This window comes from Zea mays, chromosome 2, assembly GCF_902167145.1.
Source record: "Zea mays cultivar B73 chromosome 2, Zm-B73-REFERENCE-NAM-5.0, whole genome shotgun sequence".
Lineage (NCBI taxonomy): Eukaryota > Viridiplantae > Streptophyta > Magnoliopsida > Poales > Poaceae > Zea > Zea mays.
The window spans coordinates 224851325-224877392 of record NC_050097.1 but is presented as its reverse complement, the minus strand read 5'-3'; the positions used below and the strand labels follow the sequence as shown (position 1 = coordinate 224877392).

Sequence of the window (26068 nt, the reverse complement as noted above, 5' to 3'; positions counted from 1 at the left end):
GACCTGAGCTTTCTTTAACTATTGGAAGCACAGGGCTCCCGTTATACCTGCACTATATATATATATATGATGACAAGATTTGCTTTAAAACAATCGAACGAGAAAGATTTTTGGAATGACGTGGCCATGCTAGTTTCCGAGCTACACTTCATGGTTTTATATATTTATATATATATATATATATATATATATATATATATATATATATATATATATATATATATATATATATATATATATATATATATATATATATGATAGGAAAGGAAAAACAATCTAACGACAAAGATTTTTGAATGACGTGAAGGCCCGGTCCTATGATTTTGAGGGTCCCCAAGTGAACTGATCATACTGGACTCTCTAGAAAATTATATGGTATGCAGCGGAGCAAATTAGTACTTCATATATAAATGATAATGTATATTGAAATTGGTTTTAAAAATATCTAAGACATTAGATAATATATATCGGTGCAGATTAGCACTTCACAAGTTGAGAAATAAGAACGACGACCATATAATAACATGAATCCTGATTGCTCGACCGTGCGTGCTCTGGAGGCTGAGCAGTGGCGCCGTTGGAGCTGGAATCCTAGAGGGCTGGATTGGCGAGATGGCGAACGACGATCACGTGGAGGGTATGGTTACATACACGCGCGACGACGTGAGTGTCATGACTAGACAGTGGGTAACACGTGTCGCGTGGTCCGTGTGCGTCGGGCGTCCGTGTGTCCAGCCCTACCGGCTTGTTAGCTAACTATACTATTTTATTACTAGTATATAGCACATGCTAACGCTACGTTTCCTAAGAAGGGGAAGAGTGGAGTGAACGATGGTGGCACGAGGGGAGGGTTGACGGCGGTATGGATGTGAGGACGGGAGGGCTAAATGATGATCCAAATAATATTGTCTATTAGATTTGAGTGCGCAAGAGAGACGATGTTATTCAACGATCTGAACCGTTGATTTTGATGTTGTGTTAAGTATGTATGTAATTTATTTGATGGATTTAGTAAAGATTATGAGCATTATTTGGTGGATGAGTTTTGTAAAGTGTAAACTAGTGTATTACATTATGATATAGATACTAAATATTAAGCTCCTATTACTTTAGGCCCCAGCGGTCGCCTCTGTTGCGTGGGCTCAGGGCCGGCCCACGTGACCATGCTAGCTTTCAAGCTATAATCCCAGGTTTAATATATAGGAATCCCTAATTTAATATATAGAAATAGGAATAGGAATAGTAATAGTACGATGGGCCGCGAGAAATCTCGACCCATCAACATGACGGCCCATGTCGAGGACCGCCCCTTTGCTCCTAGTTTGCCTTGTCCAGTCCCTTCATCTTGCTGGGGAAGTTGAAGTCGGAGGAAAAAGGAGTCCCTCCCAACCTCGCATCGCTGTTCCCCCAAACCCAAATCCAAAGCAAGCACTTCGTCGGCGGGCGGCGGCCGAGGGCGACCATGGGGCAGGGCACTCCGGGAGGGATGGGCAAGCAGGGCGGCGCTGGCGACCGCAAGCCCGGGGACGGCGGCGACAAGAAGGACAAGAAGTTTGAGCCGCCGGCCGCGCCCTCCCGCGTCGGCCGCAAGCAGCGCAAGCAGAAGGGCGCCGAGGCGGCCGCGCGCCTCCCCAACGTCGCGCCGCTCTCCAAGTGCCGACTCCGCCTCCTCAAGCTCGAGCGGGTCAAGGACTACCTCCTCATGGAGGAGGAGTTCGTCGCCGCGCAGGAACGCCTCCGTCCCCAGGAAGACAAGGCCGAGGAGGACCGATCCAAGGTCGACGACCTCCGCGGCACCCCCATGAGCGTCGGATCCCTCGAGGAGATTATCGACGAGAGCCACGCCATCGTCTCCTCCTCTGTCGGACCCGAGTACTATGTCAGCATCCTCTCCTTTGTCGACAAGGACCAGCTCGAGCCGGGATGCTCCATCCTCATGCACAATAAGGTTTGTTTCTACTTGCCAGGGACCCGCGCTACTACCCGGAGCGGATCTAGCATCCTCGATCTAAATATCTCCCTCCGATCTAGTCGTTGGATGTGTAGACCCTACTAATGAAGGATGTTCAGTAATCTCTGTGCTTTGTTGTTCGGCTGGATATTTCATTCACACATAAACCAGACAAATTCACGAAAGTTAGATTTATTTATCAGCATACTATGGCCCTGGGGATTAGTGGTCTGTACCGTATTGTTCGTCAAAGGTGATTTGGAGGAACTAAGGGTTAACTAGGATATCATGATTGTTCAGATTCATGTCTTCCCTGTAGTCGTTGGTGTGGTGGACTGGTGGTTGTCTACTTACTCCTGCAACACTGACATGGTTGTGTCAGTTACTCTAATAATGATTTTATCTTAGGATTGATATTGTGTGCGATGTCTGACTGCTCTACAGAAGGCCATATTGCTTTTCATGTTCACAATTATATATGTATTCATTTTAATGTCCTTTGTAGGCATTCCCTACCCTACATACTCTGTTGGGCTCAATAATCTTTTGTTGCATTGCACATGCATTAGTGGACCGTTTACAACTGGTAGGGGATAGCAAGCCAGCTTGTTTTCTCACTCAAACAGTCAAATGTTTACTCTTCAGGTTCTTTCTGTAGTTGGTATATTGCAAGATGAAGTTGATCCTATGGTATCTGTGATGAAAGTTGAGAAAGCACCTTTGGAATCTTATGCTGACATTGGTGGACTAGATTCCCAGATTCAAGAAATTAAAGAGGCTGTTGAGCTTCCCTTGACTCATCCTGAGTTGTATGAAGACATTGGGATCAGGCCACCCAAGGGAGTCATATTATATGGCGAACCTGGAACTGGAAAAACTCTACTCGCCAAGGTCAGTGCTCAGGCTTGCAAGCATACAAGATATCTGTAATATTGCTTAGTGTTATTGGGTCAGGCTTCGATCCTCAATGATATTTGCCTTTGTCTATGTTTATCTGAATTATGCATTATTTTTTTCTACTCTCCAGTTTTCAAATAGCATGTACTTGGGCAGTGACTACTTGAAACTGTTTCTGCAGGCTGTTGCCAATTCAACATCTGCGACTTTCTTGCGTGTTGTCGGTAGTGAACTTATTCAAAAGTACCTTGGGGATGGTCCCAAGCTAGTCAGAGAATTGTTTAGGGTGGCTGATGAACTTTCTCCCTCAATAGTCTTCATTGATGAGATTGACGCAGTTGGAACGAAGAGGTATGATGCTCATTCAGGAGGGGAGCGTGAGATTCAAAGAACTATGTTGGAGCTGCTGAATCAGCTAGATGGTTTTGACTCACGTGGAGATGTTAAAGTCATTCTAGCAACAAACCGCATTGAAAGTCTTGATCCAGCCTTGCTTCGGCCAGGCCGTATAGACCGGAAGATTGAATTTCCTCTACCAGATATTAAAACTAGACGACGCATCTTCCAGGTACTGTGACGTCTGTAAATGATAATATTTGCATTAACAATGTTCTTAATACCCTTTGTTCTTATTATAGAAGGTTGTAAACTTGTGCAGATACACACATCGAAAATGACATTAGCTGATGATGTGAACTTGGAAGAGTTTGTTATGACCAAAGACGAGTTTTCGGGTGCTGATATTAAGGCAATCTGCACAGAGGCTGGATTGCTTGCCTTAAGAGAACGCAGAATGAAGGTAGACGTGAACTTTTATCTTTTGCTAAAAATAGATTCAGAATTTTCTGGGTGAATATAACTGTTCAAATAACTCAACTATTTTGCTATTGGATAGGAATTATATTTGGGTGCATTTAACTTCAAACCAATCCGTAATCTAACTGGTAGCAGTTTGCTTGGGTTCTGAAGATGTAGCTGTTTGTTACAATTTGCAGTGTCTTCATATTTTTTAGGCATATGGGAGTTTCAAATTCTACTAGATGCATGATGCATATAAGAAAGATACCGTACCCAGTTTCAACAAGAAAAGAAAAGACTAGAGAAGGGCGCTATGGATCAAAATAAAACTAACAACTATAAGCAACTGATAGAGAGAAGACAATGAAACCCACAGAATCACTGCATGAGCTTGTAGACCATTATCACTTGTTTGTCCTAATGCATAGAGCTAATGGTTAGTTGCTAATAATTAGCTCCTTGGATCCAAACAGGTCCAGCTAATTGTTATCTGAATACCAAACTAACAACTATATTTCACTAGTTGAACCAAACTAGCTAATAACGGCTAATATTAGCTAGCTAACTATTAGCAGCTAATGGATCCAAACAGGCCATTTGTCTCACCATATAGGAGAGGCATGTTTTGTGCTACATTGCAAAATTGATGTAAACCATCGATTCCACATGATCACCAGGAATATGATTCTCGTACTCGTCAGTTCATTTTGTCAAGACTCAAAAGTGTCTCATTATTTTAAGAAGCTTATCAGATAAATGCACTCTTCATGAGCTTGCTAATAGCAGCACCCATGTGGATGCTATTATCTATTCAATGGAACATTTCTTGGCTTTCTCCATATCCATTTGCATAGCATAACTGTCTTGTCTACTTGGAATATAGCACTTCGATCTGATTAGGTTCTGAGATTTGCTGATGTTTTTGTTTTGGGTACACCCAGGTGACCCATGCAGATTTCAAGAAGGCAAAGGAGAAGGTGATGTACAAGAAGAAGGAAGGTGTTCCGGATGGTCTCTACATGTAGCCAATCTATTCATCATGCCGAACAAGTTACCCGATTGTGTGTGTACTAGCACATCTCTTCATCATGGGAGATATGTTACCACAATACTTGTTGCATACTGTGCTAAGTGGTCAGGAGAACCTTGTATTAATTAATTATCCTTTCATTGTCTCAAAGTAAAAATTTCCCTTGCGCTAAAAATATGCATCCGTTCAGCATCCGTGTGACGTGTTGGCAGCTTGATCGCATGGTGACTATTGCGTACACGAAATTGCAACTTATTTGAATGAAAAAATTGGATATTAGAGGAAATTCGCATCTCTATATATATGTAGTTTGTTGTGAAGCAAAAAAAAAAAAGGAAAATGTTGAGAAATAACTAAAAAGGAAAACTATATGTATGAATGGTACAAAATCTAAAATTTTATCAAGTACTAACGACATGCAGCACATGTACCATGTGTCTCTCTAAAGTACGGCTGAGTTAAACCAGCTTAGAGCATCTCCATCTTCAAAAGACTTTTTATTTTTGACTCTCTATTTAACTATATATTTATCTTTTTATAAATATTACACTTTATTTATAGCAGCTTACTACAATAGACTATCTATCTAATTTTGCTAGTTAGATGGCTAGCCAAATTTAGCTAGTGAGAGAGCTAATTTTGAGAGTCAGATAGTTTGGCGAATCAAATAAATAGTCTGTCGAAGAGTTATTTTGCTATTGAATAGCCAAAATTTGATTTAGCGAACCATTTAACTAGTCTCTTGGAGAAGCTCTTAGACCATGTTTAGATCCTCCCGTCTAATTGTTTGCCGGTGTATGTTTTGAGCCTTGGCTAACAATTAGTATCTATTAGCAAGCTTAATGAGCAAACAATTTGTCTAATTGTTTGCCGGTATATGTTTTGAGTCTTGGCTAACAATTAGTATCTATTAGCAAGCTTAATGAGCAAACAGTTTGGCAGCCATCCGACTAACAATTAGCTAAGCCTGTTTGAATACCAAGATGCTAAAATTAGCCACTAAAATGTTTGTCACACGAATCAAACAGACCCTTATTTTGGTCGTATTTTTTCTTCTGTTTGATTATGCAACTTCTCTCTTTTTCTAGCCCTTCTATCAAACACATCCACGCCAAAGAGGGTTGTCTGTTGTCTCCAGCCGAAGATTGGTACTCGTCCCATAGAGAGGATATAAATATGGGAAATTTGGATACATATCATTAAAAGATCACCACTTTGGATCCATACCATTACTATCTCACTTACATGTAGGTCCACATGAGTCAATGACATGTGGGGTCCATGGTATATATCTAAAGTTTGGATCTTTTAATGGTATAGATCCAATTGTTCCTATAAATATAGATATATAAAATCAGGAACAAAAACAGAGAGAAGGAAAAAAAGGGAAAAATTACTGAAAAGGAAAAGGTTTGAAATAGAATGGCCCATGCGAAGGCCCGTGGGGGTGTGCTACAGCTGGGCCGAACAACCCCGGACTGGGCTACGGCTCCGTTCATCTTCACCTGCGTCCGCGTGTGCTGTCTCCCTCTTTCTCTCTCTGCGACGACTGGGTGGGCTACCGCCGCCGCCGCCCTACGTTAGATACCGAGGCCTTCGCCGGCGACGAACACCCGCCAGGTATTCCGACCCCTTCTCTTCCCTTCCTGGTGTGCGAAAGCCGAAACCGAGCACCCAAACTCTAAGTTAGTTGGCTATTTGATTTCTACTACCTTCCAACTTTTTTTGCAAAATCTGTCCGCCCATGCCAGGGATGGCGACCACAGCACTGCTCCGGGCTCTCCGGCGGCCCTCATCCGAAGCCGCGCTGCGATTGGTGAGTAGAGTATGCTCTCTTTTAGCAATTTGGTAATGATACAATTAATATTTCGAGTAGTAAGCTATATATGGACTACAATGGGAGCTCCCCCCCTCACCTGAACAATAGCATGTGGGCGTTTGCTCTCATGTCATCTCAAATAGCTTACGATCATCCTGTTGAATAGTAGCCACCACCCACCAGTATAGGTTACTTTTAGGGAGGTAAACGATGAAGCAACTTTCATGGGAAAACTTATGTTCACTGTTGCAGTTTAAACATTGATGGCGCCATTTGCCTGCTACACATGATTTCTTTTTTTATTGGATTTGAAGATTTGTGTGAAATTGATTCATTTCATGGAATTTCTTGATGACTGCACAAACAGGGGACAGACGGCAGTTTAAACTTGCATGTACACCTTTGTTAAGCTAGGATTTGCTTGTTTACGGCACCAAAAACTGTACAACTTTGTAGGTTAGGTAGACAGTTCATTTTTTTGATCTATTTCAAAAGTAAAGTACTCTGTGCCTTTTTCTTTGTTCGGCATGTAACCAAAAAAAAACAGAATGCCTGCGAAGCTGTCTTTGCTGTATGCCTTATTGTCATCCTTTTTTTTTTCATTTATTGCGTAGCTGCACACATTTTACTAATTTCCATCCATTGCTGGTATGTGGTGTAGGCTACAAAGGCAAATGTGCAAACAACTAATGGATATAGACATCTGAATAACAGGAACCTAAGCGTTTTCAATGAGTTTTCTAAGCAACTAAAGGGTGAGGCCAAGAGGTATGTGTTACTTTGTAAGGTCTCCACCATCATGAAATCTTAAACAACTGAAATACTGCTGAATCACCTTTACCGTACAATTACGACGATTAACATTTGTTCACTTTATTTATTTGTTTATCATATAATTTTTATTTTTATTGTAGCAATCCTGAATTCCAGAAATCCATGAAGGAGTTCAGCGAGAAACTTGATGTGGTGAAGGAAGATCTCAAAGTAAGGTAAGTTGAAAAATTATTGTACTTGTTGTACCGACATCAGAGTGCTACCAAAGAAAAAATAGCAAGGAGTAAGTCCTGGCACCATAGAGTATGTTTATGAATTCATGACATCAGAGCCTTAGCACACATATATTTATAGAGGTTTAGATCCCATTAGCGTAATACCCTATGTCCTCTTTGGTGGATGTATTTGCTCTGGTGGGATGAGTTGTATGGCCAGAGAGCTCGAGCCAAGCTCATTCTACCTGTTTATAAGCGTGTCGCTTGCCTTATTCTATGTGTGTTTCTTGAACCCTAACTGAGTTTCTAGGGTTTGGGTTCTATGTTGCTCGTGTTGGGCTTACCGATAGGGGTGGATATCGAGCCAGCTCGGCTCGGCTCGACCGAGCTCGAGCTGGCTCGTTAAGGAAATGAGCTGGCTCGACTCGACTCGTGAAGCAATCGAGCCAGAGAACCAGCTCGGCTCGGCTCGTTTGCGAGCTCGAGCTGGCTCGTTTAGCTCGCGAGCCACAACAAAAAATAGTATACATATGTATATACAACAATATAATCAATTGCTAGTTAATTTCATACTAATTTAACACTAGAAAAGACTAACAATACTCTGAATTTTATACATCACATCATTTAAACTTTAAATTAACATAGTTCATCACTTATTAATTCATCCAATACATATATAGGCTCTGTTTTGCATATAAATGCTAGCTCATTCGAGCTAACGAGCTGGCTCGAGCTCGTGTCGAGCTGGCTCGTTAACGAACCGAGCTGAGATGTTAGCTCAGCTCGTGACAAAATTGAAACGAGCCGAGTCGAGCCGAGCCGAGCTGACCACGAGTCGAGCGAGCTCACGAGCCACGAGTATTTTGTCCAGCCCTACTTACCGAGCTATTTCAACCTCTTTCCCACTTCACTTAACTTATATATGTTGCTCTATCTCTCCCCTTTATAGCCCAAGGAGGGGCATAGGTTGTATGTCTGCTCTACTTGTGGGACCTACCTATCACCGGGTCAACTACCCCCGTCTCATACGGTCTTATACTTGTACTACTGCAGGCTCTATACATCGTAGCCATGTAATGCACGTCAGGCATGCGTCAGTGTTAATCATTCCTATTGTGGGGACGTTCTAAGTGTCTGTTCAAAGTGTGGACAGTGGACGAGTGCTTTAATGGCACCAGTACGCCATAACAGGAGTTTAGTACTGTTTCTCGTACTTTTAATACGTGAATACCTAGTCATGACTACAATGATTTTACCATTCCCTAGTAACGAGCATGATTGCCTGACCTAGTATGGTCTTAAATGCGATACATCTGCCTAGGGTAACGTGTACACCTGCCCTTGAGAGCATATCAGGATGAAGGTGTGACTGTATCATTGTAAGGTCTCCCATCCATAGTTTCAAAGGTGTCGTGCAGGCGTCCAGGCACCCAAAAATTCTAGGCATCCCCGTCGCCTAGCTAATAATCAGCAATAGAGTCAAGAGGAGAAGGGGAAGAACGGAAGGAGATCAACCAATAAGCCTAGCAGAGACTTGGGGGAGCGGGAGTTGCCGCGCAGAGACTCTGGGGGTGGCGGCGCAAAGACTCTAGGAACGGCAACACAAAGCTTAGGGGAGTAGGAGTGGCGAGACTTGGGCGAGCAGGAGCAGCGGCATTGAGACGGGGGCGAACGGCACATAGAGACGAAACAGGGGAAGTAGCACGTAGAAACGAGGTCTAGGGCAACCCTAACCACCACCAGGGGGAGGATATATGGGTTGGCTGGTGGGCTGGGCCATTTCTTATACATCTCCAGGGCCAGGCCCGGCAAAAATTGAGGCCCTGTACAAAACTATTGAATAAAAGATCATTCTCACTAAATCGTTTAAAAATAGAACTATTAAGTGCAAGGCTTTGATCAGATCAATGTTTACTCCATCTTTGAGGCCTAGTAACAAAGGGCAGAGTTTTTGGACAAATCTGCCAGGCTTCATGGATACTGTTTCCAGCTCTTGGTCCCAGCCAGTGAGAAGCATTTCTATCAAGTTAAAACAGCTGACAAAGTCTCTTCGGTCTTGGAGTGCAAAAAGCGTAGGTCACATCAAGACTCAATTAGCCCTGGCTAGGGAAGTGCTGCACAGATTGAGATAGCACAGGACATGAGACAACTCACCCAGAACGAAGTATGGTTAAGATCTGAGTTGAAGAAGCTTAGTCTCAGACTTGCCTCTTTTGAAAGGACCATTGCAAGACTTGGCGCCAGAATTAGATATCTAAAAGATGGGGATGTAAACACTTCCTTTTTTCATAAACAAGCTGCCTACCGCAAGAGAATAAATACAATATCCAAGCTGAGAGATGGGGATCGGGTTGTCACTTCTCAGGAAGACAAACATGAAGTTTTGTTTGATTTCTACAACAATTTTCTTGGCACAGCTAGAAACAGACAGTCTACTCTGGATTTAGAGTATTTTCATAGGGCTGGATTGGACCTCTCACAGCTAGATAGTCCTATAACAGAAGAAGAAGTTTTGTCAACCATTAAGGCTCTGCCTATGGATAGGGCACCGGGACCTGATGGATTCACTGGCAGGTTCTATAAGGCATGTTGGAGTGTGATCAAACCTGATTTTATGGCTGCTATCATCCCTTTGCAACAGAGAAATAATAGGGGGTTGAGTCTTCTGAATGCAGCATGTCTCTTTGATCCCCAAGAAGAAAGAGGCAGATATGGCCAAGGATTTTAGGCCTCTCAGTTTAGTGCATAGTTTTGCTAAACTGATAACCAAAATTCTAGCTAACCGTCTGGCCCCCATCTAAGCTCTATGATTGCTCCAAATCAAAGTGCTTTTATTAGGGGAAGAAGTATACATGATAACTTTATTCTTGTCCAACAGACAATGAAGACTCTTCATAAAAGAAAGATTCCAAGCTTCTTTCTTAAACTAGATATTTCAAAGGCATTCGATTCTGTTTCTTGGGCCTTTCTGTTGGAAGTCTTGGTTCACTTGGGATTTAGCACTGCCTGGTGTAATCTGATCTCAAGCCTTTTAGCCTCTTCCTCCACTAGAATCCTGCTAAATGGCGAGCCAGGTGAAGTCATTTTCCATAAAAGAGGTCTCAGGCTCTTCATAATGGTAATGGATGTGCTCAACAGTCTCTTTGTAAAGGCATAACACGAAGGCCTTCTTCAGCCATTTAACCATGGGGTGTCTAGTCAGAGGCTATCTCTTTATGCAGATGATGTTGCCCTTCTCATCAAACCAACCTATGAGAAGTTGTTAACTACAAAAAACATCATAAACATCTTTGGTGAGGCCTCAGGGTTGCATACAAACCTATGCAAGAGCAGCTTGATCTATATCGCTTGTGAGGAAGATGTTTGTAATGTACGGGCAGACGTACACGAGGCGTCGCAGGGCACAAGATGTGTGCCGCGCTGCTGAGCGAGCAGCACGCCTGAATCAGCAGGTGATCTCCCCTAGTGGCTAAGATTAGAAAGAAGAGAGTAATTGGCTGTTTCCCTTTTTGCTACTCTCCGATTAGAAAGAAGAGAGTAATTGATTGTTTCCCTTTTTGTTACTTTCCTTTGGCCGTCCTTAAGTTTAGGAAGATTGATTGGGCCTGTGGCTATTTATAGCTGTAACCGCACATTGAGAGAGGATCAAGAATCATTTGGTCTAATCTCCTACCTCTTCTCTAAGCTACGCGCCTGGGGGCTAAACCCGGCGAGTGTTGCAGCGGCGTGGGGGCATAACCTCGCCGTGATTTACCACGGAGCGCGAGTATGAGCTCCGTAGTCGAGGCCCGACGTCCCTGCCGCATACGACCCTTGACAACCTGGTATCCAGAGTCTCTCGATCCTCTCCCAACTCCCACCCAGCCGCCATCGCACCCCATCACCACCGCCCACCACTTCGCCGCCCGCTATGGGGGATCAACCAACCCTGACGGATCTCATGGCCAACTAAACACCCTCACCACCAACATGGCAGCCATGAAGGTGGACATGGAGGGCATCAAGGGTTGCTCCTCTACCTCGGAAACCAGCGGCAGTGGCCGCACTGAGGGCCCATGGGACCTCGATCGTCCACACAAGTTCCAGAAGCTCGACTTCCCACGCTACGATGGCAAATCCGATCCCATGTTCTTCATCAACAAGCGCGAGTCGTACTTCCGGCAGCAGCGCACTATGGCAGAGGAACGCGTCTGGATGGCGTCGTACTAACTGGAGGGTGTCGCCCACATATGGTTCACCCAACTGCAAGAAGATGAAGGCACGCCGCCATGCGGCCGGTTCAAGGAGCTCCTCAACTTGAGGTTCGGGCCGCATCTCCGTTCAGCGCCCCTCTTCGAGCTGTCTGAGTGCCGCCGCACGGGCTCCGTCGAGGAATACGCCAACCGTTTTCAAGAGCTCCTGCCGCGCGCTGGTCGGCTCAATGAAAACCAGCGGGTGCAACTCTTCACTGGGGGTCTCCTGCCGCCGCTCAGCCACGCCGTCCGCGTCCACAACCCGGAGACCCTCAACATGGCCATGAGCTTGGCGCGTCAGGTGGAACTTGTGGAGCTAGCTCGTCTACACCAAACCCCTTCCAGGCATGCGACGCGCGCGCTCCTGTCGGCCCTTACGGCTCCCGCCCCGGCGCTGCCAGCCCAGGCCCCAGTGCTTCTGGCTCCCCCACCCTGTGGCGCGGGGCAGCAGGCAAAGCGCCTCTCCCCCGAGGAACAGGCGGAACGTCGGTGCCTCGGTCTTTGCTATAACTGCAATGAGCTCTACTCCAGGGGCATAACCGGATCTGCCGTCGGATCTTCTATGTCAACGGTGTGGAAATAGACGACGACGCAGCGGCTGACGCCCCAGCCGAACAGGAGGCGCCACTGTTCTCTCTCCGGGTCGTCGCGGGTATGCCGATCTGTGACTCGATGCAGGTGCGCGTGACGGTGGCCGCAGCAACGTTCACAACCCTCCTGGATACGGGCTCCACACATAACTTCATAGCGGAGACGGCACAGCCCGTACAGGCCTCTCCGTCCACTCCAGGCCACGCCTCTCGGCCACCGTGGCCAACGGCGAACGGATCGCGTGCCCCGGGGTACTCCGTCAGGCGCCAATCACCATCGCCAACGAGGATTTCTGCGTCGACCTCTACGTTATGCCGCTCGCCGGTTATGACGTCGTCCTCGGCACACAATGGCTGGTGACGTTGGGAAAGATGGTGTGGGACTTCACCTCCCGAACCGTGGCCTTCACTCGCCATGGCCGCCCCATCTGCTGGAAGGACATATCCGCGTGACAGGAGCCGCACCTCACCGCCGTCACATCGCCATCGGCTTTATTGGAGGAGCTACTGATCGCCTTTGGCGGTCTCTTCACCGAGCCAACCGGGCTGCCGCCACAGCGCCCGTGACCACAGCATCGTCCTCAAAACGGACACGCTACCGGTGGCTGTCCGGCTGTACAGGTACCCGACGGCCCACAAGGACGAATTAGAGAGGCAATGCGCCGCAGCGACTCCGCATTCTCATCCTCGGTCCTCCTCGTCAAGAAGCCGGACGGGTCGTGGCGCTTCTGCGTCGACTACCGGGCGCTCAACGCGCTCACCGTCAAGGACACATTCCCCATTCCCGTCGTCGACGAGCTGCTGGACGAGCTCCATGGGGCGTGCTTCTTCACCAAGCTCGATCTGCGTTCGGGGTATCACCAAGTCCGCATGCGCCCAGCCGACATCCACAAGACAACGTTCAGGACTCATGATGGCCTGTACGAGTTCTTGGTCATGGCGTTCGGGCTGTGCAACGCCCCCGCCACGTTCCAAGCTCTGATGAACGACGTCCTTCGGCCCTTCCTACGCCGCTTTGTGCTTGTGTTCTTTGACGACATTCTGATTTACAGTCGCACGTGGGTGGATCACCTACGCCACTTGCGCGCCGTCTTCGGGGCGCTCCAACACCACCAGCTCTTCGTGAAGAAGTCCAAGTGCGCGTTTGCGGCGTCGTCCGTCGCGTACCTCGGCCACGTGGTGTCGGCCGCGGGCGTTGCCATGTATCCGGACAAGGTGCAGGCTGTGCGGGACTGGCAGCAACCACGCTCCGCGCAGGCCGTGCGCGGCTTCCTAGGACTTGTCGGGTACTACCGGAAGTTCGTGCACAACTACGACACCATCGCTGCGCCACTCACCGCACTGCTCAAGAAGGACGGATTCGCCTGGTCGGCCGACACGGCTGCTGCGTTCACCGCGCTAAAAGAGGCGGTCACCGCGGCTTCGGTGCTCGCCATGCCGGACTTCTCCAAGACGTTCATAGTCAAGTGCGACGCATCCTCGCACGGCTTCGGGGCGGTGCTGGTCCAGGACAGCCACCCGGTGGCCTTCTTCAGCCGGCCTATGGCCCCCCGGCATCGAGCTCTCGCGGCATACGAATGCGAACTGATCGGCCTCGTCCAGGCCGTTCGCCTCTGGAGGCCCTACCTTTGGGGCGGCGCTTCGAGGTCAAGACAGATCATTATAGCCTCAAGTACTTGTTGGATCAGCAGCTGTCCACAATCCCGCAACACCACTGGGTCGGGAAACTCCTCGGCTTCGACTTCACCGTTGAGTACAAGCCGGGGCGTACAAATGTAGTGGCTGACGCCTTGTCACGGCGCGATACTCCGGAGGCGGGCTCGGTGCTGCTGTTGTCTGACCCGCGCTTCGACTTCCTCGACCGCCTTCGCCAAGCTCATGCCTTCGACTCGGCGCTAGCTGCCTTACAGGATGCCATCAGCAGCGGCTCCAAGTCGCAGCCCTGGGCCATCACCGACGGGCTGGTCCACTACGACGGCCGGCTGTACCTACCGCCTGACTCACCGCTGTTGCAGGAGGTGCTGCAGGCGGTCCATGTGGAGGGCCATGAAGGCGTCCAGCGCACGCTGCACCAACTCCGCCGCGAATTCCACTTCCCTAACATGAAAAGTGTGGTGCAGGACCTTGTTCGGGCATGTACAGTGTGCCAACGCAACAAGCCGAAACACCTCCACCCGGCCGGACTGTTGCTGCCACTCCCAGTGCCACAAGGTGTGTGGTCGGACATCGCCATGGACTTCATCGAGGCGCTGCCGCGCGTCCGGGGCAAATCCGTCATCTTGACGGTGGTGGACCGTTTCAGCAAATACGCGCACTTCATTCCCCTGGCGCATCCATACTCGGCATCCCGCAGTCCATCGTCTCCGACCGCGACTCCGTGTTCACCTCCAACTTCTGGGGCGAGCTGATGCGTTTCAGTGGCACCAAGCTGCAGATGACGACGGCTTTCCACCCACAGTCGGATGGGCAGTTGGAGTCCGCTAACAAAGTCATCATCATGTACCTTCGATGCTTGACAGGAGATCGTCCACGCGATTGGCTACGCTGGCTGCCCTGGGCAGAGTACGTCTTCAACACTGCCTTCCAGTCGTCAGTCGTCACTACGCGACACGCCGTTTCGCGTCGTCTACGGACGCGATCCTCCATCCCTGCGCAACTATGCGCATGGTGACTCCCGAGTGCCGGCGGTGGCCCACACGCTAGAGGAGCGCACGAAGTTCCTGGAGGACATTCGACACCGGCTCGAGCAGGCCCAGGCCATGCAGAAGCGCCACTACGACCGTCTTCACCGCGAGGTCACCTACCAGGCGGGCGACTGGGTCCTGCTTCGTCTTCGTCAACGGCCTACTGCATCCATGCCCCAGGCAGCAGCTGGCAAGCTCAAGCCTCGCTTCTACGGGCCATACCTCTTGTCGAGCTCATCAACGACGTCGCAGTCCGCCTGGCACTGCCACCTCAGGCTCGCCTCCACGACGTCTTCCACGTTGGGCTACTAAAGAAATTCCATGGCACTCCACCGCAAGAACCCCCAGCCCTCCCTCTTGTTCGCCATGGCGCGATCATTCCAGAACCAGAGCGGGCTGTCAAGTACGATTGGTGCGCGGCTTGCGCCAAGTTCTCATTCAGTGGAAAGGGGCGTCACTAGCTTCATCATCCTCGGAGGATGTCGACTCGTTCCGTGCCAGATATCCTCAGTTCCAGCTCGAGGACGAGCTGCCTCTCGAGGAGGGGAGAGATGTAATGTACGGGTAGACATACATGAGGCGCTGCAGGGCACGAGATGTGCGCCGCGCTGCTGAGCGAGCAGCACGCCTGAATCAGCAGGTGATCTCCCCTAGTGGCTAAGATTAGAAAGAAGAGAGTAATTGGCTGTTTCCCTTTTTGCTACTCTTCGATTAGAAAGAAGAGAGTAATTGATTGTTTCCCTTTTTGTTACTTTCCTCTGGCAGTCCTTAAGTTTAGGAAGATTGATTGGGCCTGTGGCTATTTATAGCTGTAACCGCACATTGAGAGAGGATCAAGAATCATTTGGTCTAATCTCCTACCTCTTCTCTAAGCCACGCGCCTGGGGGCTAAACCCGGCGAGTGTTGCAGCGGCGTGGGGGCATAACCCCGCCGTGATTTACCACGGAGCGCGAGTACAAGCTCCGTAGTCGAGGCCCGGCGTCCGTGCCGCATACGGCCCTTGACAATGTTATAGTTACCACAGATGAAATTTTACCTTGTACCAGGGCATAATTTCCTTGTGTGTATTTGGGGCTGCCTCTATCCAATAAGAAGCTGAGAAAGATTGACCTCATGCCTTGGGGGGAGAAAATTGCAGACAAGCTTCCATCTTGGAAAGCATCTTTAATGAACAGGGCTGGCAGGGCCACCATGGTTAGATATGTTCTATCTGCAATTCCTATTTACTTGCTAATTACTACTAATGTTCCCAAGTGGTTCATCAAGGCAGTGGATAAAATCAGAAAAGGATTCTTGTGGAAAGGCAGAGAACATGCCAATGGGGGTTGTTGTCTAGTGGCTTGGGATAAGGTCACCCGGCCATTTGATCTGGGAGGACTTGATATACCTGATTTGAATGTCATGGCGTGGGCTTTGCAATTAAGGTGGCAGTGGAATAAGAAAGTGAGGGTTGATCGACCATGGACAGACTTGGAACTCCCCTCTCATCCCAATGCTTTGGCCCTTTTCTCAGCAATAGTATTGACAGAGGTTGGTAATGGTAACAACACCCTTTTCTGGATGTACCAATGGATTGATGGAAAATCTGTTCAGAACCTGGCACCAACATTTTTTTGCTAATGTCTCAGTTAGAACCAGAAGAAGAAAAACTGTTGCTGAATCCCTGAATAATGATTGGGTCAATGACATTCAAGGTGGGCTCTCCTGGCACCATTTTGCAGAATTTTTCAGACTCTGGAATTATGTTCAAGATGTGACCTTATCTGATCAGGATGATAGACACATATGGAAGCTGGAATCAGATGGGGAATACTCCTCAAAATCAGCTTACAAGGCCTTCTTTGAGGGATCTACTACCTTCAAACCATGGAAGAGAATATGGAAATCTTGGGCTCCAAACAAATGCAAAATGTTTATGTGGCTGGCTGTCAGGAACAGATGTTGGACTTCTGATCGGCTTGCTAGAAGGGGGCTACCTCATCCTGACAGATGTTCCCTCTGTGATTAAGAAGATGAGACCATCCAACATCTGTTAACTTCTTGTGTGGTTGCAAGACAAGTCTGGTTTTCCCTGTTCTCTACCTCGAACCTCTCAACATTGGCCCCCAGACAACAAGATAATAATTTTGCTGAATGGTGGAGAAAGGTTTCGAGAAGAACCACTAAGGAGAAAAGAATAGGATTGAACTCCCTGATCATTTTAGGGGCCTGCAGTATATGGAAGCATTGAAATGCTTGTATTTTTAAGGCTGAATCCCCTCTGTTAGTCTGATTTTGTCTAATTTTAGGGATGAACACATCCTGTGGTGCCTGGCTGGAGCCAAGAAGCTCCAAGCCTTAGGCATAGGTGGAACTAATTAGTTCCTGGATAGGGTCAGGTCAAGTGTGTCTTCTTTCTGTTTCTTAGTTCCAGAGGTGTGTGTGTTTCCCTTCTCTCATACATGGCCCCCGTATGACAGATTTGGGGCTGTATGGGGGCCTTCTTTCTCTCTTTGATCAATGAAACACAGCTCTCCTGCGCTTTCCAAAAAAAGATCAATGATTACTAGGCGCCTGTGATTTTTTAAATAAATCTGGCTATAGCTCCCTTCTGACCCCTAAGTTAGATCATCTATTCTTTGTTTTTTTACGCCTTCCATAACTAAATTTATATTTTCTAGATTGATTAGTTGAAGACATGATGCCAATAGTTGGATCTTGAAACACTAGACGTCTAGTAAACTAATAAACATGCATAAACCAGATGAAAAGAATAATCAAACTATTATAGTTATTAAAACTCCCTTTGGAATGCGTGAATGCGTTTTTCTATTAAAATGAATTGATTTCTGTAAAATTCCTGCATTTCAAAGGAGACTTAAAATTAAGATACACTAACAGAATAGATGAATAAAGGTTTAGTAAATAACTTATACTGTTTGTCTAACAACAAGATGCTTGGACGGAAGACAAGACACTGCGTGGGCTAGATAAAAGAGTTATGACCTTGCGAACTGCAAAGACAGATCAAAATAAATTGATCTATTTCACTTCTAGACAGTAGACACATGCTGTTTAGAAAATATTTTAGGACCCTTAGAAATTGGGGCCCTGTACCCCGGTGGCACACCTCTCTGCCCAGGCCTATACATATCCTACCCCTTCCTCTCATTTTCCTTTTTTCCTTCCTCTTCTATGCTGCTGTTTTGCTATTTCTCTGATTGGTAAGGCTTCGCCTTGCTCGCTTTAGTAAGCGCCTAAGCGTCCAGGCGGTGGTCTAATGCCTTGCCTCGCCTTACCACCTTAAGAACCATGTCCCATCACATTTAATGCGTAGTTGGGAGCCTTATTTTTTTCCCCATTAGCAGTCGTTCCTATTCCTACCTAGATTTTATGTTGCATTCGAGTACCTTCTTGAGGTGATTGCCATACCAGTCGCAGGGCTAGGTATGATTAGTTGCGTCTACGGATGCTGAGGCCTGTGCCGCCTAGTACGATGTAGTTGGTAGTCGGTGTAGCCCTTCACACTTGATTGTAGTTATGGTACACTTCACGTGCGCATGTGTGGTTACCAGGTCGATGTTCGTATAATATAGTGATCTTGAGTGTTCTGCAACCTAAGTTGTGACAACAACACACTTGTTAGGCCTGCAGTGTCGTTCGTTACACATTTAATATGTTGTACCTGAGACCTATTCATTAAGCAAACACCATGGGCTTATCCTCAGGCCCTTAGATGTGGGGTCTATCTCTTGGGACTGTACTGTCCCTGATGGATCTGGATACATCTGTCTGTCGTGACTTATGAGATAAGATTACACTTAACTGTTCCAAGTCCTTTGCTCCCTCGGGGGCTCGGGTTTTGGAAGCCCTCAGAGACAAGGTCGGGGGACACTTTAGGGATCTTGGGGCCAGCGGAGGGCCCTGAGTAGCTAACTGTTGTTAATGCTCGGGGACGAACTACCCCGAGCACCTGTTAACTTATTACCTCGGTCACGAGGGGCCCCGGGGACTTAGGCTTATGAATGGCCCCAGGACACGAGGAGCCATGAGGACTTATACTTACAAGCACCCCAGGCCACGAGATGCCCCAAGGACTTAGTGTCCAGGGTGTACCGGGGCATGAGGGGCCCCGAGACCTAATCTCTAGTCAATGCCCCGAGACGCTAGGTGCCATGGGGACTTAGAATATTTTACCCCTTGAGGTACCAGAACGCTAGGGCCCCCGGGCCTTATAGCGCCTAGGCGGCCCGAAAAGCCACCTGGTCTTATTGTAACTGAGTTATTCCATTTGTTTACTTGTAATGTCATCTAGTGTTGGGCCTGTCCCTTGGTCGTTGCTAGGGGGTCCCTAGGACTCGGGTCTCGGGTGCAGTGGTCCTGTTAAAGTGGTCTCCGAAGTTAGTCTCTTGAGTCGGGATCTTTGAGCGCGTCTTGGCTTCAGCCATAGGTGTGACCTTCCCTGGGCGCTGACAGCACTACTATCATTTTTTAATCTTCCACATATAGACATATAGTAGTAAATTATGATATTCTGCAATAATATGTTTTTTTGCAGAACTAAGAAAACGACTGAGACAATATACAAGCGTGTTGATGATGTTTGGAGTGAAGCTGAGGAGACATCTAAAAAGGTAAGTCAAGGATGATGGTTTGACATTGATAACTGTACCGTATTGATTTGTTTGTTTTTATCCTCATTGATTTATGAGGGCATTCTTTTCCCACTTGTAGGTTACTGCAAATATCAAAGAAAAAATGTTTGCTGCTAAAGAAGAGGTAAGGATAAATAAATATCACTCATACAGTACGGACTGTGATTTTCTGTAAACATGTATTCTTTGTGTTGATGAATTGTTTACAGGTAAAGGAAAGTTTTGGAGTTGGAAAAGAAGAGAGTACAAGTTGCAGGGATGGTTTGCCTGAAGGTTCAAAACATGAGAAAACTGAGGCATCCTCACATTCAGATGGCACGACTGAAGATGCCACAGACAGCCATACATTGTTTACTAAATTGAAGTCAACAATCTCATCTGCTTCACCAGTAGTATCCGGTGCGTTTGCAAAGTTGAAGGACACAAAAGTCTCAACTTTAGCTAAGCAGGGATATGAAATCGTCAAGGATGAATTAAGCTCTAACTCTAGCAGAAAGAAAAAACACCAAGCTAGGCATGCTTCTGCTAAAGTAGAAAAGAGTACAAGAACCGATTTAGTTCTTACGCCAACAAAAAAGACAGTATTGGGTGAAAAATGGGAAGAATTTAAGAATAAGGTAGCTTTAAGGATATTGTTCAACTTTGCTTCAATCTTTCTCATATTTATTTCTTATCTGAATCATTTTCTCTCTCTAAGATCCGAGGTCACCCGGTCTACAGAAGAGTGGATGAATACACCAAGCCTGTTGTAACCAAGGGACAAGAGGTACCATCGCAATGCTGTACAGATGTATTTTGTCAAACTTAGTTTTCTCTTGAAGTGATATCCATGTTGTGTATGCAAATTAAGGTAGCTGAAGATGTCAGGGAAAGATGGGAGACAAGTGACAATCCAGTGGTTCAGAAAATTCAAGAGTACTATGTGCCTCATTATTCTTTGTTCTATCTGATTATGGAATTTGATTGATTCAATCTGAACTATGCTATTCTATTTATTTATGTTGTCATTTAGCACATTACATTAGGTCTTCAAAGCACCAAGTAATGCACCTGCCAGGTGCATTCATGGCTGCAAATCCATTGGTGGTTCCTCTTCATTAGTAACACAATCAATGCAATAATCTCTTTCTTGAATGTGCAAACCAATTGTATTTCCCCCCTAATACAATATATATATTTTTTGTGACTGACACGTTGTTGATATTTTTTGTTTGTTCCTTGTAGCTTGAATGAATCTTTGCTTGAAGAAACCTCAGCTGCGGTGACATTCAGGGAAATTCGGCAACGAGACCCGTAAGGCGTGTGCAACTTAACTTTGAGAGACTCGGGACATAGTTGAATTATATATCACCTTTTTTTGCGCAGGTCCTTTTCTCTTTCTGATTTTGTTGCTGATGTCCAAGAAATGATCAAGCCAGTTTTAACTGCATATTCAAAGGTACCCCATGTCTTACAAGAAATTCTATTTGTTTGAACTAGTGTGATTGCTGACTGTCCTAATGAGATGAGCTGGTTGTATATTACTTCTTTATATATTTTTTGATGAAAGATTAAATTTATTGTGCTTATTATGACGCTGGGGAGTTTTAGATAAGTTTATAATGTGAAGTTCAAAGGATTGGTTGAGATTCTGTGTAATTTACATGATAAGTCAGCTCACTCATATAGACACTAAGAATTTAGGCCATTTCACAGTTACATATTATGCTTTCAGGGTGATGCGGAGACTCTAAAAAACTACTGCACCAAGGAAGTGATTGAGCGCTGCAAAGGAGAGAGAGAAGCTTATGCATCACAGGGAATATTTTTTGATCACAAAGTAGGTCATTGTTGAACGATGTCTTGGGACAGTCCCTTTCCCATAAGATCCTGCTGCCTTTCTTCTCTTTTTTTCTAAAAAAAAAGAAGACCAAGAAATTTTCTTATATTCCATTGCGTTTACAGATCCTGCACATTTCAGAAGCTGATGTATTGGAAACAAAGATGTTTGGATCTTCACCCATAATTATCTTACGCGTAAGTGAATTAGTGGTGTGCTGATTTAAGTTTGGCCCCTTTTAGTTTATTCTACTTACATTGTATGCTTATATTTCAGTTCCAAACACAGCAGATATACTGTGTTCGAGATCGAGAAGGACAAGTCACAGAAGGAGGACAGGTAGGATTTGTTTTTGGGACTTTCCTATGTTTATTTGGCGTGTATGATCAACTCATTACAAGATATAGCTCAATCATTTGATGATTGATTTAAGTAACCGTTCTTTTGCGCGTGTGTGTGGCAGGATACCATCCAAACCGTCTTCTATTCGTGGGCTATGCAACTCATGGACAGCGACGAGGTGCCAGAAGAAGAATCCTATTACCCAGTCTGGCGGCTGCGTGAGATGCAACAAGCTGGCATCAAAGCTCTCATATAGCTAGCTGTTCAACGAGCATGCAAGAACGTTGATATTCTTTCTTTTTTATTTTTGGCTGATTTGATGCATCTTCTCGCAGAGTTAGCTTGTAGCAGCGTATACTGATAGCAACTTGGTGAAAGTGCATTATTTAATCCAACTTATAAGCCTCAACAAATTTGTAATGACAAGAGTAGCTTGAAACAGGAAAAAAAATACCGATGAGCAGCTTTAGCCTATCTCATTAGTCTTTCTATCTCACATTCTCACTCCTTATCCACTGCAATGTCCTTTATCTGCTCCATCAGCACAATCCTGCTTGCTGTCCAAAATATTTCTTGACAGTTCCGTAGCTGCAATGCAAATGACAGGAATATTGAAAAGGTCGCTGTTATTATTCCAGACTGTGGATGTCTATGGCGTGGATGTCCTACCATACACTAGAGCTAATAGTTAGTGGCTAAAATTAGTTTGAGACATCAAATACTCTAGCTAACATTTTAACTATTAGCTATTTTTAGTAAATTAATTAATAGTTAGCTAGCTAATTTCATTAGTAATGTTTTAGCTAGTGCATTCAAACACCTCCCTAAGAATGAAGATGCAACAACATGGAAAGGATACTCTCATTGACATTAGCATTCTCATTAGAAACTGATGTTGCTTGGCTTATTGCCTGAATCTTTTCAGAAACTTGAGTTCGGTGCTGTTTGGTTCACGGATGGTAATGTAAATAGCAACAGTAATGATTCACAGCGATAATAAGTTTGAATATATTGATATTCATTTTTAGTGTGGTATCTAATCACGTTGGCCTTAAACAAACATGATTTAATGTTATCGGTTACATATTATGTTACAATTATATGAACCAAACATCACCAAAGTGCAAAGCGGTTGCTGTCTCCTATCTGTAGTATCCACCTCCAGTGATCACCCCCAAAGCGCTCTGTATTTAGGATCTGCAGCTTGAGCCCATGTATTTATGGACTTTTTCTGACTCATACTGGCTAAGCATGTAATGCAACCAAAACTTATATAGCATAAGCGAGAGTGCTAAATATCTGTCTCATTTTTATGACTCATATGATTTACAGATTTGAAGCAAGCATCAGATAAAGACAAGCAAAACAAGCCTTTGCACTCATAACCTTTATTAATAAATGTTCTATATTTAGACATTATACATTTATTAGGATCAAACATAAGTTTGTAATCACCTCTACATAATAAAAAGCCACTAATTAAATTCTTTCTTCTTGAGGGGACGTGTCGCACGTCCTTTACTTGCATGGTCTTTCCCGCAGTAAGATTTGTACCAACACCTTAAACAACCACACATGCTTTATTCCCTATCAACAAAGAGGAACTTCTCTCGACCTAATAAGAAATCAAAAAAATATGAGTACACACCTGGTTATTAGCTCCTGTGTCAACCCATCAATTGAGTGAATGACAAATGGAAAGAACAATAGGTAATAAATTACTATACCCTGAAGTTCCTCCATCAGCCTCAATCACATTTATAGACTTTTTGTTTGGCATCCGAGCACTCCCTTAAATAATGCTCGGTCTTGCCACAAGTGAAATAATTGCCCTTTTTCTTCTTCTTCTTACAAGTAGTGGTATTCTTCTGTTTGAGTTCTTGCTTGGACTTCTTATAGGAGTTTTGGGAATTTTTATGTACCTCATGAGAACTAGAGGTCTCCTCAACTACTTTTTTTTTGCCATGGACATCTTATTCTCTCACCTTCTCTTCAATATCCAAAGAGCCAACGAGGTTGGTGATGTCAAACTTCCGCCTCTTATGTTTTAGAGAGATAGCAAAATCTATCTAAGTCTGTGGTAGTTTTGCAATAATGCAACATGCCACAACCTTCTCAAGCAGCGCACAACCAAATTCTTTGAGTTATTTCACCAGTAAATGCATATCATAAGCTTGTTCTACTACTAAGCGACCATCAATCATTCTATATTTATGAAAATGCTCCATGATATACAACTCACTATCGATGTTAGGCACCCTATATTTGGCCTCCAGTACATCCCACATCTCTTTTCTAGTGGACAACATCACATAAGAGTCTGTTGTAGAATCTCCTAGCACCTACTATTGCCCCCTTGAACATAGCATCCACATCCTTGAACACATTTTCCTCTCTGTCGGTGGTGAAGCCAGATGGTAACAGAAGCTTGGGCACCACATGCCACCGTCGCACCTCGAAATTTCATCGAACACCTCGAGGACACAGAACGACAAGAGCATAGAATGTGGGAGCTAGAAACCTTACCATGCTCTAAGAGGAAGGAGAACACAAGTTCACACTTTTGGTCCTAGATTTGGCAATGAGCACGCGATCATGTACGACCTACAAACTGCAAAGGATGATGAAGTGCTCCAGGTAGAAGGCTTTGGCGTTGAAGTGGTTGGCTGTGCCGGCGGTGGATGCATGTACCTCAACGGTTGGAATACATGTGGTGCTGTAACTGGTTAGCGCCACAAAGGCATAATGCAGGGCTGATTTCACGGTGTCAATGGCGTCGTCGCGATAGATGATGCATACGACACCATGCAGACATGAAGGCGGGTGCCTAGGCGGCAACTCTTCTGCGCGGTCCACCATCTGCTCATCCCTGGCTGGCAAAGCTCTGGCTTCGCCCCTGTCTTTGGTAGTGTGTGGTGTAGGTGATCTAGGTTTGGCAATGAAATAACAGTGCATGGCTATCAACCATAGTATATATGTACCTTTGATGCCACCTTTTATAGTGTGAGCCCTCAAAACATTTGGTTTTAGCATACTAGCAAAGCCAACGGTCGAAAAAGACCTATTACGTTTTTGGATTGTTATAAACTTAGTTTTTCTAGTTTTATTTTAATCTAGAAAATTTATATAAAACAACTAATGACAAGCAAAAGATGCATTTCTGGATCTAATAAGTTTACTATGAATATAGTAAATACGGTCATTATTGATAACCATTGGACATAAGGATCATGCTATGTAGTAGACATTCTGCTAATTGATATAACTGTCCTAGTTGACACAATGTAGATCGTGTATCAGCATCGATCGAGCAATCGTATCGAAGACAATTTCCAAAACATGATTGCATGTTCCTCACTCAAACAAATGAGTGTTTGAACGACAACCATTTTGGAAGCTTGCACTTGCTAGATCCATGCACTTAGAGCCTAACAATGGAGATGATAAGCAGCTAGCAGCAAAGCCAGAGAGAGAAGGGAGAGGTCTTCTAACAAGCAGGACTGCAGGAGCACCTGCGAGCTCCTGTGTTGTTGTGTTCTAAGTAGAGGGGTGTCTGCTCCTTTTATAGGTGTAAGAGATGCTAGGTTCGTTGAATCTAGAGGCCCTCGGGTAGGCTCTGATGGCCATCACTCCAACATCATTGATGTTCATCATTCCACGGTTATTGATAACTAACACTTTTATGACCATTATTTTGTGGTTACAGGTAATTGACGCATCCTCTAATGACCTGATTATACTCTATAAAGGAAAAATAAACACATCACATTCCGTCCGACTGCACCACCTGCACCATCTGGCCTAGCGAGGTGAACGAGCATGCACACATGTGACACACCAATCGCCTTTTTCAACTTCACAACAAATGTACACTGGTCCACCTTATAAGTTAGTCAAAGCCTTCCTCAACTAGGCAATGTGGGATTAATTCCTTAACTCTCTAGCATTCATTATGGGTCATGAAATATTTGATTGTCTTGTGGCACTGTTGCTATTGAAGGTGTAACCGTCCATCCTCAGTCCTGTGGCACTGTTGCCAGCACGTCGTGGGTGGTAAATGTCACTCGTGCATCGTGGATGGAGTAAGTCATCACTAGACGTGGCGATCGTCACCCATGCATGCGCCCACAATGGCGCACTATTGCCACGCCTAAGATGTATGGGCCTAAAAACCAGCAGGGCATAAGATATAGGCACGATTATGCCTGGCTCATCGCACATGCACAACCACTCTCTAACTCCAACCCTTTGACCAGCCGCGTTGTGGACGGTCCACACA

The 26068-nt window shown here is 45.5% G+C and overlaps 2 protein-coding genes across 2 annotated transcripts; both read left to right on the top strand.

Annotated features, from left to right (window-relative positions):
* Positions 1 to 1811: 1811 nt before the first annotated feature.
* LOC100193364 (26S protease regulatory subunit 4 homolog) lies at positions 1812 to 4823 on the top strand. The gene is made up of 5 exons (NM_001309877.1): positions 1812 to 1948; positions 2597 to 2842; positions 3030 to 3416; positions 3507 to 3647; positions 4588 to 4823. The coding sequence occupies exons 1-5, from the start codon at positions 1937 to 1939 to the stop codon at positions 4669 to 4671; spliced, it is 870 nt and encodes a 289-aa protein (NP_001296806.1). The 5' UTR covers positions 1812 to 1936; the 3' UTR covers positions 4672 to 4823.
* A 1399-nt stretch (positions 4824 to 6222) lies between these two features.
* On the top strand, positions 6223 to 22279 carry LOC100193036 (uncharacterized). The gene is made up of 15 exons (NM_001138204.1): positions 6223 to 6296; positions 6428 to 6492; positions 7157 to 7263; positions 7410 to 7484; positions 19532 to 19607; positions 19708 to 19752; positions 19838 to 20245; positions 20326 to 20394; positions 20479 to 20543; positions 20853 to 20921; positions 20994 to 21066; positions 21343 to 21447; positions 21573 to 21644; positions 21724 to 21786; positions 21911 to 22279. The coding sequence occupies exons 2-15, from the start codon at positions 6430 to 6432 to the stop codon at positions 22043 to 22045; spliced, it is 1425 nt and encodes a 474-aa protein (NP_001131676.1). The 5' UTR covers positions 6223 to 6296; positions 6428 to 6429; the 3' UTR covers positions 22046 to 22279.
* Positions 22280 to 26068: the final 3789 nt, after the last annotated feature.

Bases quoted from the DNA above. Each gene is read 5' to 3' on its own strand.
- LOC100193364 (NM_001309877.1), top strand. The intron at 3,417-3,506 runs GTACTGTGACGT...AAACTTGTGCAG, and splicing joins CTAGACGACGCATCTTCCAG to ATACACACATCGAAAATGAC. The intron at 3,648-4,587 runs GTAGACGTGAAC...GGGTACACCCAG, and splicing joins TAAGAGAACGCAGAATGAAG to GTGACCCATGCAGATTTCAA.
- LOC100193036 (NM_001138204.1), top strand. From the start codon at position 6,430: ATGGCGACCACAGCACTGCTCCGGGCTCTCCGGCGGCCCTCATCCGAA. The intron at 20,395-20,478 runs GTACCATCGCAA...ATGCAAATTAAG, and splicing joins TTGTAACCAAGGGACAAGAG to GTAGCTGAAGATGTCAGGGA. The intron at 21,645-21,723 runs GTAAGTGAATTA...CTTATATTTCAG, and splicing joins CACCCATAATTATCTTACGC to TTCCAAACACAGCAGATATA.